The sequence below is a fragment of the Lycorma delicatula genome, chromosome 3 (assembly GCF_047948215.1).
Source record: "Lycorma delicatula isolate Av1 chromosome 3, ASM4794821v1, whole genome shotgun sequence".
NCBI classification, from domain to species: Eukaryota; Metazoa; Arthropoda; class Insecta; order Hemiptera; family Fulgoridae; genus Lycorma; species Lycorma delicatula.
The window spans coordinates 167781097-167801279 of NC_134457.1; the positions used below are offsets into that span (position 1 = coordinate 167781097).

The window sequence follows — 20183 nt, forward strand, 5'->3', positions numbered from 1 at the left end:
AAAAACCTAACCACATTCCACAGATAAGAAATTTAATAGTTATTTTGGTAATAAAAACTAAAACTTATTAGGGTTTGTTATACCTGTATTTTAATGAAAACAAATTTTGAACTGAATGTTACTGAACGTCTGCATGATTTTTGTTAAATTAATCTCTTAAGTAAATAAGCATTATCCTGTTTGTAACCGTTTGCCCCTTCTGTGTTTAATGTAGGCTGCACGTATCCCCTTTAATTAAGGGTTTCAGCGTTAGAAAGTACTTTATTTTATTGTTTTATAATAAATTAGTGTACAGTGATTGGCGGAATCTACATTAAGTAAGTTTAAACGCTGATCTTATCTGAGGTAGAGTTAACAGCAGGCCTTATGTTACGGTTTTAGAGTTATCCTGTTTCTAGTAAAATTTTTTTTTACTTCCTTTTACGAAGTAAAGGAAGTATTGTGATCGCGAAAAACTTCGTTTTCAGATTTCAACGGAAATATCTATTTTGTCTGTCCCTGAATACATTTTGACTAGTTTCGACATGACGTCTGTACGTACGTATGTATCTCGCGTAACTCAAAATCAAAAACGATTAGCAGTAGGATGCTGAAATTTTGGATTTAGGACTGTTGTAAGATCTAGTTGTGCACCTCCCCTTTAGATTGCAATTGACTGAACCAAAAGTGTTCAAAAAAGTTCAAAATCCAAAAAATTCGGATTTTGAATTTTTTCTTACTGCAGTAATAAACTCTCGTTGAGAGCTTTTCAACAATGTATCATAAGTGGTATTTATTTTCATTGGTTCCAGAATTATAGTGAAATGAAAGGGACGTGACTCTATTTTAATATTTCAGGTAAGGTTGTTGAATTAATAATTGTATAAATATCTGATGTTAATATAAACTAATATTTTAGCGATTGTGTAACTGTCCACTTTATTAAAAATTGGAGGATCGTATCTCACTTTCAAATGAAATAAGTTTAAATGAAGTACAGCAAAAAATCAGTGTATGTACGAGTAATTTAATAGGCGTACAAGGATGTCACGTGGTGCCCACACAAGATTTTTTTCTACCATGTTTCGTAAAATATAATAATGCAAGAAAAGATGATGAGCTTTTTAAATGCTAATATTAGCTTTGTAAGATAATTTTGTTTTAAGACGGAGCGCCGCTTATCTCTTGATGGAAAAGTTTATTTTGATTAAGAGATTATTGTAAGGAAAAATTTTTAAATTAAATTGATGTTATGAAATAATGTGTCAAGTACCTAAAATTAAAGCTAAATTTTACTTTTAAAAAATTCATGTTTTTAATGAACTATTCGCGAATTTTTCTGGAAAGATTTTAAAAATTCATCGAAAATTTTGATTAAATCTTTTTTTCTGATAATGATATATTAATTATCTATAATAAATTTTCCTGGATTATAAAATTAACAACTTAGTTTTTCCCTATAAAAAAATTATAACTCATGAAATACTGCCAAGGTATTTCCAGTTTTTAGGATTCTCTTAAAACGATGACCCAAACAAAAATTTACCAAAAATATAAGATTGTTTTATGGTTTTAATTTTTAAGCGAAAAAACGAGAAACTAATTATTGTCAGTCATATTTAAAAAATAGAAGTTTTTTTCTTTTAACATTAGGGCCAGAAAGATAATTTTTTGTTTTCAGTCTTTTTTTTGTTCTAACTTATTTTCCCTCTACTTTTTAGCTCATCCTAATGATCAAAATCTTCTTTGTTAAATATGATTAAAATTATTAAATAATTTTAATTGTTTTGCTTCGTTTAACAGTAATGTTTTTTGAATTAAATGATTGTTGCTATGTTTTATATTCCCTGAATGTTTTTAAGGTTTATTGTAAGATAATATTTACAATTCCATATTCCAACATTTTATTTTGAGATAACATATGTATATATGTTCTCTCCATATATATATATATATATATATATGTTAGGAAGGATGGCTTTATTCGGTAGGTAAGTATGTTGGTTTTCTTGTACGACCGCAAGATAGAAACTGTTCTTACCATACATTCGTTGGTTTCAGATCTAATGTATGTAATCGAACTTTCCAGTGTGACACTGCACTGGAGAGTTCTTCGGTTTGAAATTTTATGCGGGCTTTTCAACTTTGGTTCTTTGTACCCGCACATTTTACTTGATCATTTTCTGGAATGAGTTTTTTTTTTTAATTTTTAAGAGAAGGATCACTTATGAAATAATTTAGCTCTCAATCATATAACGGTTATGAAATACTGTAATGTGATTACAATAGATTTTAAATTTATCCCTATTTACTCACAGTCGTGAGAATCTTTCTGAGGGTATCTTTCGGAGGGTGTCTTTCAATTGTTTGAGTTACATATCTGTTATTGACAGTTTTTCGAACAGGCTCCCAAATTAATACATCTTGGAAGTTTGAGTTTATACAAGTCAGAGTCAGACGTTTTAGTTGTATTACATTTGGTATTATTTTTCAAACCTCTACCATTTTTTTGTTAGAGAATCGAAAGCCTCATTCACCTAGTGTAGTTTTATGCTTTTATAGATTACTGCTTACTCCACTGTAGTAATCGAAGGGTTTAGACTACGTAAATTAAAGATTTCAAATTATTTTAATTTTGCTTCTAGATTTAGTCTTATTCTTGGTCGTGTTTTTTACACGCTCGCTTGTGTGTGTTACTATGCACGTACGCGCGTGTTTTATAACTTTACCTAGTATTTAATACTGTATTACTAAAATTTACTAACTTAAAAAAAAAAAACGTGCAGCAAATATAAATATTCCATATTTTAATTAAAAGAAAATGCTACCGCTGTATATGGTAGTGTATTATTCTGTTATAGGACCGACATTAAATTATGTTTACTTTATAAATGTGAAAACGATCTAACCACACCCTCGTACTGTATATTGCGAGAAAATAAATTCACTTCACTTCCTAACTCGTTTTCATTCTATTGAAATAAACCGTTTAAAGAAATGACGAAACGTCCTAGTTTACTGTTACTAAAAGTCACGATATGATATTGTCTGCGCTAGCTAAAGGTAACACTGAAACAGAGCCGTTCCATTTCTAACGTCGGTTGAATTGTATATTGTTGAAGTGCATTTGTACATTAGTTGTTATAGGAACTATGACTCATTATTGTATTGTATATCTCGTGTAATTTGTTAATAATTATATTGTGTAGTACTTGTACTTGAAAGATAACTACATTTAATTTACTTATAAAAATATATCATTTTTTCAAGATATTTTAAATATCTTTTCGTTTGCGTGTAATTGCGTACTTCAATCAATTTTTATGCATGATTTTATTTCTCGGGATTTGTTTGTGTTTATTTGTTTTTAATGGACGTTAATTTTATGAAGCCTCTTCAATTTTCTTACTGTTTGCGTTTTATCATATATATAATTGCGAATTCGGAAAATCTTACTCTTCAAAACCGTAGAAACTTTATGAATGCATTCCTTTTAACTTAATCGGTATTGCAAAAAAATCCCTATAACGTTATAAGATAGTGATGCGAAGATGAGTGAATCAGAAGGAAAATGTGTCTAATGAAATTATATACTAATAAATAGATCATAAACTTTTTTCCAAAAGATTTTTGCCTAAAAATTTATATTTAAATCTGAAACCCATTAGAAAACGGGCTCTTAGAAACTGTTATGGGATCTGAAAAATTACTGTATATATAGAATCAACAAACATGTTTAATTTAAAAGAATAAATTCATTTATTTATTGTTGATGGATTTTTTATTTATATATTTATTTTTGTTTTGTATTTACATTTATATCTATGTATACATACGAGTACACATATCTCCCAAGAGAGAAATTCCCAACTCCAGCCGTACCCTAATCGTATCTACCCTATCGGTTATTCTTCTTGAGTATATTTTCCTTAAAATGTTAGTCCATGTTGACTGTTTCAGATACACCCTTTCAGCTCACAACCAAATATATATATATATATATATATATAAATTGTTTGCCATGTGGCAGATGGAATAAAAATGGATGCATTTACTAAAATCGGTACTTGCAACAGTAGTAAAAAGTAGCAAATCGTTACTTCCCGACAATTACATTACGTCCAGCGCTTCTTTTCAATGTTTATACTGGTAGATTTTTCAATGTTTATACTGGTTATAAATAGCACTGGATGTGTTTGAATAACCACAGTATTGCGACCGTTCAGACATCAGTACTGCCCAACTACAGTAGGGGGTCTGGGTGAACGGCTGTTGTGGTTAAACATTTTTGTTTCCTACCGTATATTTAAGCTAGGCAAAACCCATGTTCGATCAGTCATGTGATGTTCATATATCCATAAAATGCTTTGATATCTCATCTCGAGCGGTTTACAGGCGGGTCAGATGGCTTGTACTTGCAGAAAACTTTGGGGTTTTCTTCTGGATGAGGTTGCGCTACAGTTCCTCCGAGGATAAGTCTTTCTTTTTCATTAACCGTTCACCTGCTTTCCTTTGCCTTGATTTCTTCTTGTACTTTGATTTTTCTTGGTGTAATTTGCTTCTAATTAAGTCCATTGTTCAGATCTACAGAGTTCTTGTGTAATTCGGATAGGAGATGCTTGATACTTCTACTCGAAGGCGCTCTTTTTTGTGTGGTGCTTGCATAATAATTCAATCGGCCGAAGTGCGTATCAGGTAGATACGACTTTTTAATCGCTTTTTAAAATACATATAATCCTTAGATAAACCATAAAAGCATATTTTTTCTGTCTTTCCAATATGAATTTAACCATTTTAACTTTAATCAACAGGGAAATTTTATTGAATGAAATAAAAGAAACTACTACCGAATTAAATGTTTATATATATATATTTATTTATATGTATATTAGATGTTATTAAGAATTACACCTATTCTTACTAAAACGTCAAATAGTTTGATAATGTTGGCGAAATATAAAACGAAAGTAAACTGTAAAACTATGAAGTTAGTGATTTTAAAAAAAGAAGATTATTATTTTGTTTTGCTTCGGTATCTACTCCCTTGTGTTGAATAATGAAGTATGGAATTTGAAACTTCTACAGCGCTGAACTCTAATTTGTAACAATTTTTATCAAATTTTGAGGAATAATAAATTTTGTGAAGGAATTAACTCGTTGCGTCATTGTTGATGACGTCACGTCAGATTTAATGACGTGTATTCCCCTCCACACACTGTCGATGCATCACGCGTTCCCCTCCCACTTCATAACCGCCTGCTGACTGTCACGGCCTAGTGCCTACCGACTCGATCGTTGCTTGGTATCTCTCACTGGTGTCTCAGTTCTCCGGAGTTGTTGACTGTGTTGCTATGTGTATAATATTCTTTATTTCTTGTGTTTAGTTTTTTTTTTATTGTGCTGTGTTTGTGTCAATAAAATCATGCCCTCTTCCGAAGGGAATGCAATTTATTAAGGTAAAAATTTTGAACAATTTTTTTCTTTATTTATTTTAATTATCCGCCTTTTCAGCCTTGGTTTTTTTTTTAAAATCTCTTGGGAAGAAATTGATTTATTGCATAACAGGAAAACGGATACAACAGTTTTTAAAAGTATTTTTTGTATATAATTTTTTTTTTTTTTAACTTCATGTATAATTAATTCTACTTTGGTACTAAAATGGCTTATAATCTCCTTTAATTGGATGCTGTTATATTTTTTGTGAGGAGTGAATTAACTCTTCGAAATCATTATAATGGTATTTCAATATTATTTCTTTATAAATAATGTAAATATAACCAATTATTTTGTTTGTCCATTTGAATCCGATATCTAGCGTTAAGTATTAATTTTCTTGCCGTTCGTTTTTAAAATTTTTGTTTACTTTCATGAATATTATACGGTTTATTTTATGAAATATTTAATGATCTTGAAAAACAATTTAAAAGTTTAGGCTAGCATAGTTACATAAAATAATTTCTGTAAGAAGAGGAAACGGGCACGTTTCTAAGAACGTTTTTACATGTTCCTAAGAAACTTTTTTAGAGATTTCGCTACCTTTTTATCTACCCGAAAGTGACAAATCGTTAACTTTTTTTACTATTTTGGAGAGCCCATACACGATGATATCTTGCAGAACTTTCTAAGAGATGTCTATCTTTGTTTCCTGTAGTGATTTGTATATTTAGTTTGTTTGTTAATTGACAGGAAATATGGTTCAGCTATACTAAATTGATGGTTTGCTACTATATTGTAATGTTATCGATTATTACATTAGGTTCAGTTTAAATTATAAACATTTCTATCTTAGGTAATTTTTCAAAATAAGTTTTATAATCTATAAGTAAGGTTTTTATCTCATTATTTTTGTTATTGTTTAATTAAGTAGTGTTCACATCATGTTAATTTTCTATTTAAACGGTTTAGAAATGAAACCGCTGCTGCAACATAATTGTAAAGAACAGATTTATTGTGCTGTAGTATAAAGAAGTTTTAGTATTTTTCTTGATACATATGTTCGCAATTTTATTATATTTTGAAATTTGATATTATGTGAAGGATTTTTTGTTGTTTAGATTAAAAAAAGATTAATGATTTAATACGTAACAGTAGTCAACCAAAAAGAAAAACTTAAAGAGCGCATCATTTTTACATGACCCAAAACATGTTTTATAAAAAATGTGGAAATTTTCACAAATTAACTATGTAGGATCTTCTGAAACAATATTTTTGTTGATCAATTCATAATTTATTGAATTACGGAGATGAACATTACTTGTAAACTGTTGAGGCAAAATTAGAGTTATGGAGCACTTTGTTTGGATATTGCATGAAATGGTAATTGGTAAACTGGTAATAGTTTTGTAGTTTATAACAATATTATCAACTCTGAATTACAATATGCGTTATAAATTATTAAGGTCATCTATTTTAAATTTATGTTCGGTCTGTTATCAATTTCATTAAGAAAATAGCGAAGTAATATAATTGAATATAAATATTACTTGTTTTTCAAACTGATATAGCCTTTCAGATTAAGATCACCTTCTTTACTTTAAAAACCTTTGACTAGGAAATGGTAAAAACATGCTATGGCCGAAAACTGTCTTGGAACAGCACTCTCGCTTTGTTACATCTCTGCTATTAAATGCTATTTTAAAGAATTATTCAGTAAATTTATAGCACCACCAAGCTAACAAAAATCGTCTTATTTTATCACCCGGTAATTTTGAATTCGATTATTTTTTTTATACTTTTACAGTCGATATTCATTACACGTTACGTTATATTTTCTTTTCTTGTGTAATATTAAAAAGTAATAAGCTGTGATTATTAGATATAGTAATTACTACTAAAGAATTTCAAGGTTATTAAAAGGGTTTAGGTTACTGTAATAACAATATGAAATATTCCCTTCTGTATTTAAAAAAAATTAAAACTGGTTGCTAGGTTGTAGACCTACTTAATAAGATTGCATTCTAAATATATATCTGATGTAGTGTACACGGCCTACTAGATTATCTTTTAACAAATATAATTTATTTTTACGTATTGAATAAATACATATTTTGCCCATGGAATATTATGTATTTCCATACAGCTATTTTATTTTATATAATATGATATTTGCTTATTTTTAAATAAATATGTCGGAATGTTTGAATATAATTTTCAACTTTCACTTAAGTTTTTTATTGAAGTATTATTATTTTTGTCATTGACAAGTTTCAGTCGCCAATTTTAAATATATTTCTTTTTTAAATTGTGTATAAAATTTAATTTTTAATTTAATTTGTAGTGTTAAAAATTAAATTTTATATAAATAAAATATATATATTAGTTCAGTAATTAAATAAAATAAAATTTTGTTTATTTATAAACCCGTATTCTATTTGTAAGTGAATTTTCAATCCAAAATTTATTTTATTTTTTTTCCTACTATACCAGGTGATTCACAAAGGACTTCACAACTTTAAATGCGTATAAAAATTTATTGAGATTTTCTAATTCCTCAGTTAGACGATGATGACCGTAATGGATGCCATTACGCTCAGCAAAATAGGACACCATCTTATTACGTCCTAGAAGCCCGAGATTTTCTTGATACTCCGTGGTGTGGTGATTCTATGGTCGGTTGATCGGTCGTTAAGGTTTGCATGGCAACCTCGTTTTCCAAATTTGACCCCGTGGGATTTCATTGATGATCTGGTTTATGTGAACCCCCATGTCTGCTGATCTTGTTGAGCTAAGACTTCGAATTAACATTGCAGCCGCAGAGGTAACGCCCGTCTTACTGGCTACTACAGTCTGGAATGAAGTAGACTTGAGGTGGGATTATGTCTCATTAAAGATGGAAGCCATATCGAACCAAAGTGAATGTTGGGTGACAAACTTGATGTGGTTTTCTGTGAAATGAGACCTCAACCGAATCTGCAAGTTATGTCAAACTTTTTATTAGTAATTTTTATAAAGAAAGAGCTATACTAATCGGTTATTGAAATAAATTGGAAACATAAGACGCTAAAAAAAATCGGTTGGGGCGCACGGCCGTTTGTTTAACGGGAAACGTTACAGTCCTTGGATGAAGTTTCTCCGAGCTTCAGACCGATCAACTAATCTGTAGAGTTAAATGGGAGAGCCACCGTCGTATTTCTTTCGAACAAAACTGAAAGTCTCTAATGGAAAATTTTAGTTCCTTCATTTGGCCAACTATACAAAAAAATTGATCGTTCTGTATGTCAGCGAGTCACTTTTAGTGTATTGAATTGAAATAAAAACGAAACATTCACTGCGTACTAAATTTAACATAAAACAGACGCTAAGCGGTACATGATATTTATTCCGACTAATATTCGATAATTTTGTTCAGCATTTGTCCGTGATATGAGAAGTAAGAGACATAAGGCATGAATAAGCAGCGGTAGAGGTCCTCGCGCCGCCGGCGTTGCGACGCTCCCGAAACAGTCTCGCTCGCTTGGCACCGGACATTGAATACCATTATGTGGCCCATAACCTTCCCTTTCCAACGATATGCGTGATTTATATTTCCGGCTGGCTTTTGGGCGGCTGAGGCTGACATATTGAATTTTTACACACGTTTACTTTAATTTTTTACACATAAGTATTGTCCAAAATACACTTATTATTACTTAAAAATCTAAACACTTGCACATGAATCACTGCGCTATAACGCCTAAGTAGTGAGCTACACTGAATGGAAATGAGCGAGAGCGGCAGTTTTGGCTTATCTGCGCTGTGCTCTCTCCCCGCCAACCCGCTCGCCGGTGACGCAAACTCAAAGTCTTATCGGCGAGCTGGCCTTGTAAGTTATAAAATGATACCGCATATACGTCTTTGAGACTAATAGAGAGTTATTAAGGCAGGACTATATAGACGTTTTCGTTACGTTTCTGCTCTGGTCCTCCTATATTTCGGTGTGATTTTAAAGACGTTTCACGTCAAAAAATTATAAAATCTAAAACTACAGGGTTAGTTTGATGGTTAAACACTCATCATCAGTAGATATTGAGGAAATTAAATGTAATATATTTTGTATGTGTGTGTGTCAACGATGTTTTATATATTATATCTTCGGTAATTACCAGTGATAATTATTAAATTTCGTGGTAATCAAGTTTTTCATTTTAATTTAGGTGTTTGTTTTGTAAATAGTTTTAATCTTGGTATTTGTTTGCCAAGTTAACTTATGGTAAACATAGTTTATTTAAAATTGTTGTTAAGATAATAATTATTATATTTTCTGCTAAGAACACTATTATTTCTATGTTGAGTACTGTTTTCTTTACTTAGCTTTACTGCATAATGAAGCTAATAGTATATTTAATTAAAAACTTCAGTACAGTAGGATTTCGTATGATACCCGGTCGGCGAATAAATATTTTTACACGGTATTTGTAAACGCAATGTTTTTATTAGGTTTAGGCGTTTTTTAATTTTAGATTGATTTTATAAAAGGGTAAAGGTTAATGGAAGATGATTAGATTTATCTAACTACTACACATGTATATCTCGGGTATGTGCTATTCTACACGTCCCTCACGCTCCCTGTTCCTCCCCTCTCCGACAAACGTTCGTTCTCTTTCGTTTAATCCGTTCTCTCCACTCTTTTTCTCCTGAGTAAATCCTTCCCCCTTCAACAAACTCTGTCACAACTGTTTGGCAACATCGCTTGATATCATATTTAATTTGTTATTTATATAAAACAATATTGAAATGCCCTTCTAGATCGTTTATTGCTTAAATGTACGTATATCGTATCATATTCTGTTTATTTAAGCCGGTCATGTTAATTTGTTATTTTTATATTTATTAATATTTGTCATCTTGTTTAATAACGCAGTGATTCAAGTTTCTCTTTCTTACATGCAACATTTCTAAGTTACTTAAATAATTGTCGGACCACGAATGTCAAAATTTAAAGATGTTAAAGTTTATACAGTGACCAAGTTATTCATCGATTAACGTCTGCTGTATGGTTTTTGTTTTTACGGCACCTCGAGAAACGAAATCATAAAAAATAATAGATTAAACAACTTTTTACACTTCAATTTAACATTAACAAATGTTATTTGGAAATCCATTTTACAGGATTGTTTCTTCTGAATTAATAACGATGGTTAATGGAAACAAAAGATTTCTTTAATAATATTTGTGAAATTTACAGAATTTTAAATATCCTATCAGAATTAATTTTTAGTAACAAAAAATTACTCGAACTAATAGATATAATTTCAACTGAAGGGATACAGAGCAAAAGAACAGAAAACATGTATTTCAATTTAAAGAGGTGAAAGGTATTTAAAAAAAAAAATTGATTATTTATACGAATATATATCGTTTCTAGGTAACAGATTTGCTTTAATAATAAAATTTTCTCTAAAATGTGTGAAGAAATTCGAAATTGTTTTTTCGCGATATCCCTCCATACATTAAAGTATTTTTTTTAAAAAAAAGTTAATTTTCTCAATTCCCCCCCCCCCCAATTTATCGAAATATTTTACCTAAATTTGAAGAAATTCGATTTGGTCATTCCTGAGATATAAATCCAAAAGCATTGCGACTCACATGCTTACGCGCATTCATACATAAATTTTTTCGGTCTAGATGAACTATAATTGGACCCTAGAACGTAAAGATTTGAAGAAAAAACCCGATAACCCATTTTTGACATGATTGCTCTTTAGTATAGCCTTTCCTGCTTTAGTTATATTCGCCGGGAAAGTATAAGTTGAAAATACTTAAAAATAAAATCCCTACCCTTAAATAGCATCCTCGAAAAATTAATAAAATCATTTTTATAACTGGAAAAGATATTCGATTCCTTAAAATTATTTCCTTTTTTTAAATAATAACGAACATGGTTCATTCAACACTTTTTATCCATTTATCGTCGAAGTGGTCTCAAATTAAACATAAGAATGATTTTAAGTTAAAAAATTAACTACAACCTAATATTTTTAAATATTTTAAATTTCAAAATTAGTTGAAACATTTGATGAGGGTGAAATTGGGCAGGCTAGTTAATATTGATGTATTACGTTTGTCCTTTGATATGATTATATACCCGAAAAGAACATGGATAAGTTATATCGACTGACTTTACTATTTTATTTTTATATTATTACAGATCAAATTTTTTAACTTATTAATCTTATTTATTTTTTACTAACGGCAGTATTAGATATTTAACTTTACAGGTATATGTACATTATTATACCACCCGCCTGTGAATGAAATTAGTTGTGGTTTTTGTGCAGGTTTTCTTTCATCGGCTCATTTATTTCATTATCGATTGTGTTAATTAATTTATACTTATCTCTGCCGTTGATATTTTTTACTTCCCTGTCCGAAGTAAAGGAATTATTGTGATCGCAAAAATCTCGGTTTTCAAATTTCAACGAAAATATTCATTTTGACCTTCCATGAATCGATTTTGACTAGTTTCGGCGTGACATCTGTACGTACGTATGTATCTCACATAACTCAAAAACGATCAGCCGTAGGATGTTGAAATTTTGGATTTAGAACTGTTGTAACATCTAGTTGTGCACCTCCCATTTTGATTGCAATCGACTGAACCAAAAGTGTCCCAAAAACGCCAAAAATCAAAAACAATTTGGATTTTGGACTTTTTCTTAACTGCAGTAATAAACCCTCATTGAGAGCTTTTCAACGACATGTCATAAGTGTTACTTAATTTCATCGGTTCCAGAGTTAAAGCCAAATTAAATTTTAATTTATGAAATACTTGGATCAAGGTTCCAATCGGTTCCAAAAGGTTTTACATCGGTTCCAATTAGATTTCATCTTTTTTCTTAACTTTTTTTTTTAATTTAAATATACTGATATTAATAATTATTAACCTCTGATTGTAAAAAGTTGTACGATAAATGTTTATATGCAATTTAATAGGCGTACAAGGAAGTTATGTGGTGTCCACATCAGATTTTTTTTTAAAGAGGGAAAAGACCAGTATGCTAATTAAAAGAATTTTAATACCGATATAAACCCTTTTACTTGAATTAATCTTTTTCATACGTACGAGGTGAATATTTAATTATTTGTCTATAAGTAATTTGAGATAAAAGGATTAATTTAATTATGCAAATTGAAATTTATTAATCGATTATGGTCGATTAATATCGTCGTTAGTTAGGAATGTGTAAAATTGATTTAAATATTTATTTTCAACAAACCCGTTTCCAATATTTTGCGTGGGCCGTTGGTTAAGATTATAGTTACTATGTATTTAAGCTGTTATTTTTTTCTTTCTCGTTAATATTTAACTTGAATATAAAATAACTAATGTATTTTTCAAGCCGTAATCTAGTTATCCGGCAATAACTATCCAAATTTCCGGATAATTATGTTAATTGTTTTATGGGTGGTAATTAATATTGTCGCGTTTCTTCTGCACCCAGTATTAAATAAAAAGCTTAATGTGATATTTCAAAACTTTCTTTTAAATTACAGTGGCCAGATACATTGTTTACCATTTTCATTTTGTTTTAGTATTTTTTTTTTTTTTTTTACTGTAACGTCGTTCTGCAGATCAAATTCTTTCCAATGAATCCGAAGTATGCTTGAATAAAACTTATGGAATTGAATTTTTTTTTCTATAAAAGTTTTTTTAGTACAGTTATGAGTAATGATTTCAATAGTTGCCTTTTTAATGGTCGTTAACTGTTTGAAGGGGGCTTTTACGGCCAATATTGTACTATTAAATCTGAGAGAGCCTCCACTATAATATTGAATCTTGTACATAAAAAAAATCAGTTCTGGTCTGTTGTTTTAAGTTCTCGGCAGCTCTGTTTACGCTTAACCGACAGTTTATCGATTCGGGTGAGAAAGTGATGTGCTGCTGACGGAAACTGCATCAGTCGTTGTTACCTTTTCTAATAGCTGAAAGAATCGTGGTAATAGTGCACTGTAATTTTGATGTTAAATTAAGAAAAATATTTTTGTTAAATAATAGAATTTAATTAATTGATTTTTTTATTTTATATACAAAAAAATACGTAACTGAATTTCATATCTTAAGCCGAATAAATGTAATTTTTCCCAATTTATTTAAATTAACGCGTGGTGATGTATAATCTATTGTTTTTCAAACCGTAGAATTTTAGGTACTTTTTAAGTTTTAAACAATTAGAAATTACAATATAAAATTATTTTTATTTATTCATATATCGATTTATTTTATTTATTTATTATTTTTTTTACGTAGAATAAATAGTTTCGTTTTAATGGTAGGAAGTAACTTGTTAATTTTTTTCTGGTGTTTTTTTTTTTATATTCAGGATATATAATTTTTAAGTGAAAGTATCGTTTAATTAAAGTGTAAACGTTAGAAAAACATTACACCAGTAATATAACTTTTTTAAATTGCATATTCGTTTTTAATAAAAGTAATAATTTTGTTTTTTAGATACTTTGATGTAAAAAAAAATTTATTACGTTTTTGTCAGAGTTATATTAAAAGTTTTTTTCAAAAATGTACTTTCTGTTTTTATATTAACCTACTTGAAATAATTTTGAAATTTTTTTTGTAACTTTTTGCGATATAATGATCATAATTCTTGCCTGATTCATTTTGGTAATTTATTATTATCTAAATTAATTGGATATATTTTGGTTTATATTTCACACAAGCGACGTGACTTGTTTTTGTATAACAAATTTTCCGTTAGTTTTTTTCTATGAGTAATTATAATTTTTGTTCGTGTACGTTTCACGGTACTTTGGCGCACGTTGTTTTCAATTACTGTCCTATAAGTGAACAGTCGGTTTACTTATTTACGTTTAGCCTTAAATATTTAACTTACTACAGTAAGACAAAATTATTTATTTGGTCGATATGTTGGATATACATATTTATGTGTTCCTACCGTTAACCTCTTTTTGATTTATTGAGCGATTTTTAACTAGCGTTAAGTTAATAATTTTACTATATTTTTTAGGCTTTAAGCCTAACTCTTGTTTATTATTTTATTGACTTTTTTTTTAAGTAATCCTTAACTAAATCCCTACGATCAAAATGCATCCGGAATACGCTTGAAATTGATTAATACACTATCGCACATTTGTTTACAGTCGACAGATATAGATGATGTAAATTTTTATTTAATAAAATTTGTTTAATAAACCAGTATTCTGAAATAATAATCTTATTAAAGAGTTAATAAATTTATCTGAAAGATTGATGGAGCGTCTAATTAAGGCGTCAACATGTATTTTAAATAAAAAATGTAGTTATTTTATAGATTTTCGTTATTAGACAGTATGTGTTTACATGTACACTGAATAAAAATAAAAAAAAAAAAAACATATGATTATCTTCCTTAATGAATTCTGCAGACTCCGGCCAAAACTTCATGATTTGATAAAAATTTTGAATTTTTAGTTTACTCTATTTGTTAAAGTAAATTTATATGTAATTAAGTGAATTTCATCCTTACAATCTAAAATGATAAAAAAATAGTACTGAAACTGTTAAAAGATCTGAATTAAACAGCTTCTCGACCAAAATGTATGCATTTTTTTCAAATCTAAGTCAGGCCGATAGTTTTCTATAAATATTTTAAGACGTAGTGGATTAGGTATGAAATGAAAGAAAAATTATGAAGAGAGACAAAATATATTATGTTGAGAGTGTGTGTTTATGGTTTAAAATGTCTCTAAAAAGGATGAGAGAATTTCTAAGATATTTTATGATCTATTTTATTAAATTTGGATTAAAATCGGATCGTTACGCATATTTTATTAGAATCTAAATTCATACATTGTAAATTTGTACGAAGTAGCTTCTTCACAGCCAGTAATTATAAATATTTTATGAGAAAAAACATATAATTTTAATGATATTATATATATAATAAGTGGAAGAAGTACTTATATAAAATATGTATATATATATGTACACAAAAGTAAATAAGTTATTGATGTGTAGTGTATCACAACTAGTCGGCCGACGTGCAGCATTAGAATATTACTATTTAAGACGCCGATGAAGTCTTTAATCTTTAAATTGCTATAAGAGTTGACGGCTTGGTATATCGTGGTACAGTAAAAGTAGTAGACTGCAATAAATTATTTGATTGTCTCATTGTATAACACGTGTTTTACAATGTGCTTTTGCTGGATATTGTGTTTAGGCTTGGGATCGTTTAATATTTTCTGCATGTTATTAGTATTTCTAATTTTTGTCTCTATCTTGTCTGATGTTTTCTCTTTAATAAGGTTTATCATTTATTTAAACGGAATATTTTTGAGCTTTAGGATTATTTAAAACTTAAAAAATATATAAAAATATTACAAAAAAACAATGTACATATTCGTATAAAAGTTGTGTGTTGCTAATCGTTAAAATTTTATTTACTGCAGATGGTTTAAAAATTCTTTCTATAAAAATTCAGCTTGATTTTTATATTTTATTAAAACAAATTAATTAATTTATTATAAATAATTTTTTTTAAAAATCTTTTGCGTATTAAATCGTTATCTTTTTTATTATAATGTATTAAAAAAAATAATAAATAAAAAAAAGTGTACAAATTAGATAACGATTGTGACCTCCAAATTGTTTGGATATGTTCTGATTTAGAAGTTGTATTTTTTCTTTAGCTTTATAAAAAGATTTGGTAACTATGAACCTCTAATAAACACCCGTGTAAATCTGTAACACCGCGAAGGTTATTAGAGGAAATTTTCATAGAAATATTTTTTCTTTCGAAAATATTGCGGTTAATATTGTCAATAATGATCGGTTGAAAATCGTTTAAAATATTACCGGTCATTTTTTTATACGTCCATTTTCAATTGTTAGCAAAAAATTATATTTACAAAATTTATATTATATTTTTAATTTGTTTACGGTAACAATTATGAAGAAGAACATGATTCTGTGACTATAGATAAATACTAGTTCATATAGTACGCAAGAGTACATGACCTTTTGTATTATTATCTGAATACTATACGATACCGTACCGTGTTATCTTCCACGAACGTATGATTAATTCTTAACTTTTGTTTGTTCACAAAATAATTATTTGATTAAACGTTTACTTCATTTAGACGTATTAAGTTATTGATTTTTGTATTATATACGTATTGTATTATGTAGTCTGTCGAGGAATATAATGAATAATGAGTATAATATTCTCACGTTCTACTTTCTGAAGTTTTAGCGCAAACCCTTCGCTGGATTTTTTTCACTCATAAATTCACTTGACGTTTACTGGCAGATACTAATACAATCTACTAGATGCGGTTAATATATCACCAAAACCACTTGGGATTTAATACAATATCTTTAGTTAGTATTAATGATAAAACATTAATTAAATGGATCCACTGTGACAATGCTGGTAATCGCAAGTTGTTTAGAATTTACTAAAGAACTTGATTTATTTACCCCTAAACTAATCTTATACATATATTTTTTTGTTGTTTTTAAAAAAATAAACCCCTCTCAATTTTTTGAATTTTTCATGTTTTGAAGCGTCCTATGACCAAAATTATCAGATTTTTGCGTAAATAATTCTAGATATAAGGTAGGTGTATATATATCCTACCCTACTAAACGGCATTTGAATGTGTGTCTGTGTGTGCGTATAGCACCGGAATTTACCGATCACTAGCGGAAAATCCCGTTTCGTTAGTACATGTCTCATGGTGAAATAAATTATTCGCTTGCAGTGGTGTCCGTCGGGTGATAATATTTTCAAGTCCCCGGGGCGCTGTTCGGAAATTAAGGAGGGGGTTCATAGGGTGCCACCGTAATATCTCTGCAACCGGTCCTCCGATTTTCACTCAAACGTATGTATCAGCGGGTTGAGTGCTAACTGTTTAACGCATCGTGTACATTCTTGGTCGACCGGATTTTAGTTTACCGGAATTTAAATCGTTTAGCCCTATGCTTTGATTGCACTCACCCACTTTAAAACGTTCCGATCTGATCTTTTGCTAAATACGCTCAAACCTCTGCGCTAGCGCAGCTGTAAAGCATAAACTTATGACGACAAAAAATAAAATAAAAAATGTATAAAAAACTTTTTAAAACCACTGTTAAATAAAACGCACTAAAATGTAAAAAATAATTTTAGGACGGTATCTAGAACGGATTTGACAAAAAGCTTTGATGGTGAAAGTTACAGCTTCAAATTAAAAATTTGATGTTTTTGCCAATTTTTTCTTATACGTGATGAATGGCCTAAAGAGTAGGGTGTAAACACGCATAAGAAAAAATTGATAAAAAAATCAAATCTTTAATTTGAAGCTATGACTTTCACATAATCTTACATATCAACAAAAGCTTGTTGTCAAGTCCATTCTTAGATACCGTCCTAAAATTACTTTTTATCTTTTAGTGCGTTTAATTTGAATGGTGTTTTAAAAACGTTTTTTGCGTATTTTTTATTTACGTGATTGTTTTTCTTCATAAAATATTGAACTGTAATCAGAAAGTAGGCACCAGAATGTACCGATCATTAGCGTAAATCCCGATTCGTTAGTATCAGTTTCTAAAGCTAAAGTTCTAATTTAACTTTCGTTATATCAATTTTCATCATTAAAAAAAAAATGGTTTTACACAAGTGGTAATCAGTTTTGGATACCTAATAATCCCATTCCGAGACGCCACCCCCCTGGAGGACCTAGCTGTGGAGACGTACCGTAGACACGCCCTGCGGCTAGTATATATATTGATTTATTAATCATAAAAATGTTATATAATAGGTTGTGCTGTGTTTAAAACAATATTCCTACCGAAGATTATTTTAAAAAAGCACCCCCTGCTATAAATATTGACTAATTTAATATCTCAATTTTTTATTGTGTAGGTTGTTTTATTTATTTATTTTTATTAAGAATTAACAGAATAGAAATAGTTTTTAACCTTTATTACAAATTATCTAAATAAAAACTTTAAACCGCAATCATAATTCTCAACTGCATTTTATTTTTATTTCTTCATTTTTGTTTAACTTCATTCACGTTTGAAATGTAGATAAATGGAATAATTAGATTAATTTTTTTCTGTTCAGTAATGTAGGTTTTTAATTGACAAGCGAACCCTTGGGAAAATTTCACAACAAAAAAATCACTGATATACAATGATTGAAACATACATTTTGTGTGTACAGTGATTGAGATATATACTTATATATATTCGGTGGCGATTGGACGCATCAACGGACCAGTCAAACAAATTTTTATTTTAATTACCTTTTCTGCACTTTCAGCACATTTTCATTTTTGTCTTAAATCTGTTTGATGCACACCGAGTGGGTAATTCTCTATCCCGTAATCTGACATTTGTGGAGGTTTTTGTTGGTGCGTATTACAATTGGTATTTATATAACCATGGTATTTTCTTAGCGTATTATATTTAGAGAGATTACAATTACAAATTTCGCTATTTGTATCGCGAAATTACGTTAATTTTTAACAGTGTGTTAACGATTTGTCGAACTTCATTTTTCCCCCGGATTTGTAATATGATTTTCGAATATGATTCTTTTACATGAGAAATATAATCAAGGCAAATTTTTAACCATTTCTAAGTAATAACGTTAATTTTATCATTAAGATATGCTGGCATTTTAGTCATAATTAATTTAATTGATGCTGTTTAAAATTAACGCAAGTAAAGATTATGGATTTAATTTTTTTTAATCAATAAAACCCATGTTACAATTTTTTCTTAATTCCGATTATGTACTAATAAATAGCTGTCTTCATTACTAAATTACAATAAGATTTCCTTTAATAGTTGTTTAAATACCATTTCATTCTGTTCTTACCTTAGCTCGTTTTTAGAAGAAACCTTCGGTGTGAAAAAATTAAGATAATTACTTTTTTTATTATTAAGATATTCTAGTTTGATGTGTGTCTGTGTGTGCGCGCGCGCGCTTATTAATTACACAGGTTAGTATTTTATATCCTTTCTACCTAGCATTTTCGTTGGTATAGAAACATTATTAAAAATGATGTTTCAGTTTCAGATATCAAAAAAACTAATTAAAATTTTAAAAGGTATTAGTTTGGCCGACCGAAATTTTTTTAGGTATTTAGTGTACAATACAAAATGTTTAATTTGTGTAAGTAATAATATATAACGATTTTATGCAAAATGAATTGATATAATGCAAAATAAAACTTTTTTTTAAAATAAACTTATGTGTGTTCCTTATTTTGTGCTAGATTATTTTATATGAGATTACAAAACCGCGTGTTTAGCATACTTCACGTAATTTGTTTGATGTAGCAAAGATTTCGTGATTTATCTGTATTTCCCGGCTTCACGGCACAATAAAGAGAGTTTCCGGTTTTTCACCTTCATCGAAGCATCCAAGAAGAATATTTATCATAACTTTACTCTTTTTATTGCTAAACTTCTGTCGTTTCCAGTTCTCTAAATATTTCTCGCTCTCATTTTCTTATAATTTTATAAATATAAATCTTATGTACAGTTATGTGTATTACAGGTTAGTCGTGATTTTAGTATACTTTGGAATATTTTTATCGTCTTAATAATAACAAATTCAGGGTTCCCCAGTCCTTGAAAATCTGTGAATTTCGATTTAGTCATGGTAAGTCAGGGAAAGTTTTGGAAAATCACCATAAGTAAAGGAAATCTATTGAAATTTGTAATTTGTCTGGGAAAGCTTGAAAAATTTTATTGAGCAGAAAATATTTAAAAA

General features: G+C 29.1%; 1 protein-coding gene across 3 annotated transcripts in view; it reads left to right on the plus strand.

Annotated features, from left to right (window-relative positions):
• jvl (javelin-like) overlaps positions 1-20183 on the plus strand; it is a 450812-nt gene that overhangs the window by 82617 nt on the left and 348012 nt on the right. Inside the window, exon 1 of one of the 3 annotated variants that reach the window (XM_075360970.1) lies at positions 5294-5435. The exons of 1 other annotated variant lie outside the window; for it this stretch is intronic. In XM_075360970.1, the coding sequence (XP_075217085.1) occupies positions 5421-5435 (15 nt within the window). In that variant the 5' untranslated portion in view covers positions 5294-5420. Of the gene's footprint in view, positions 1-5293; positions 5436-20183 lie in introns of those variants that run through there. One more of the 3 variants, XM_075360967.1, reaches the window with a different exon arrangement.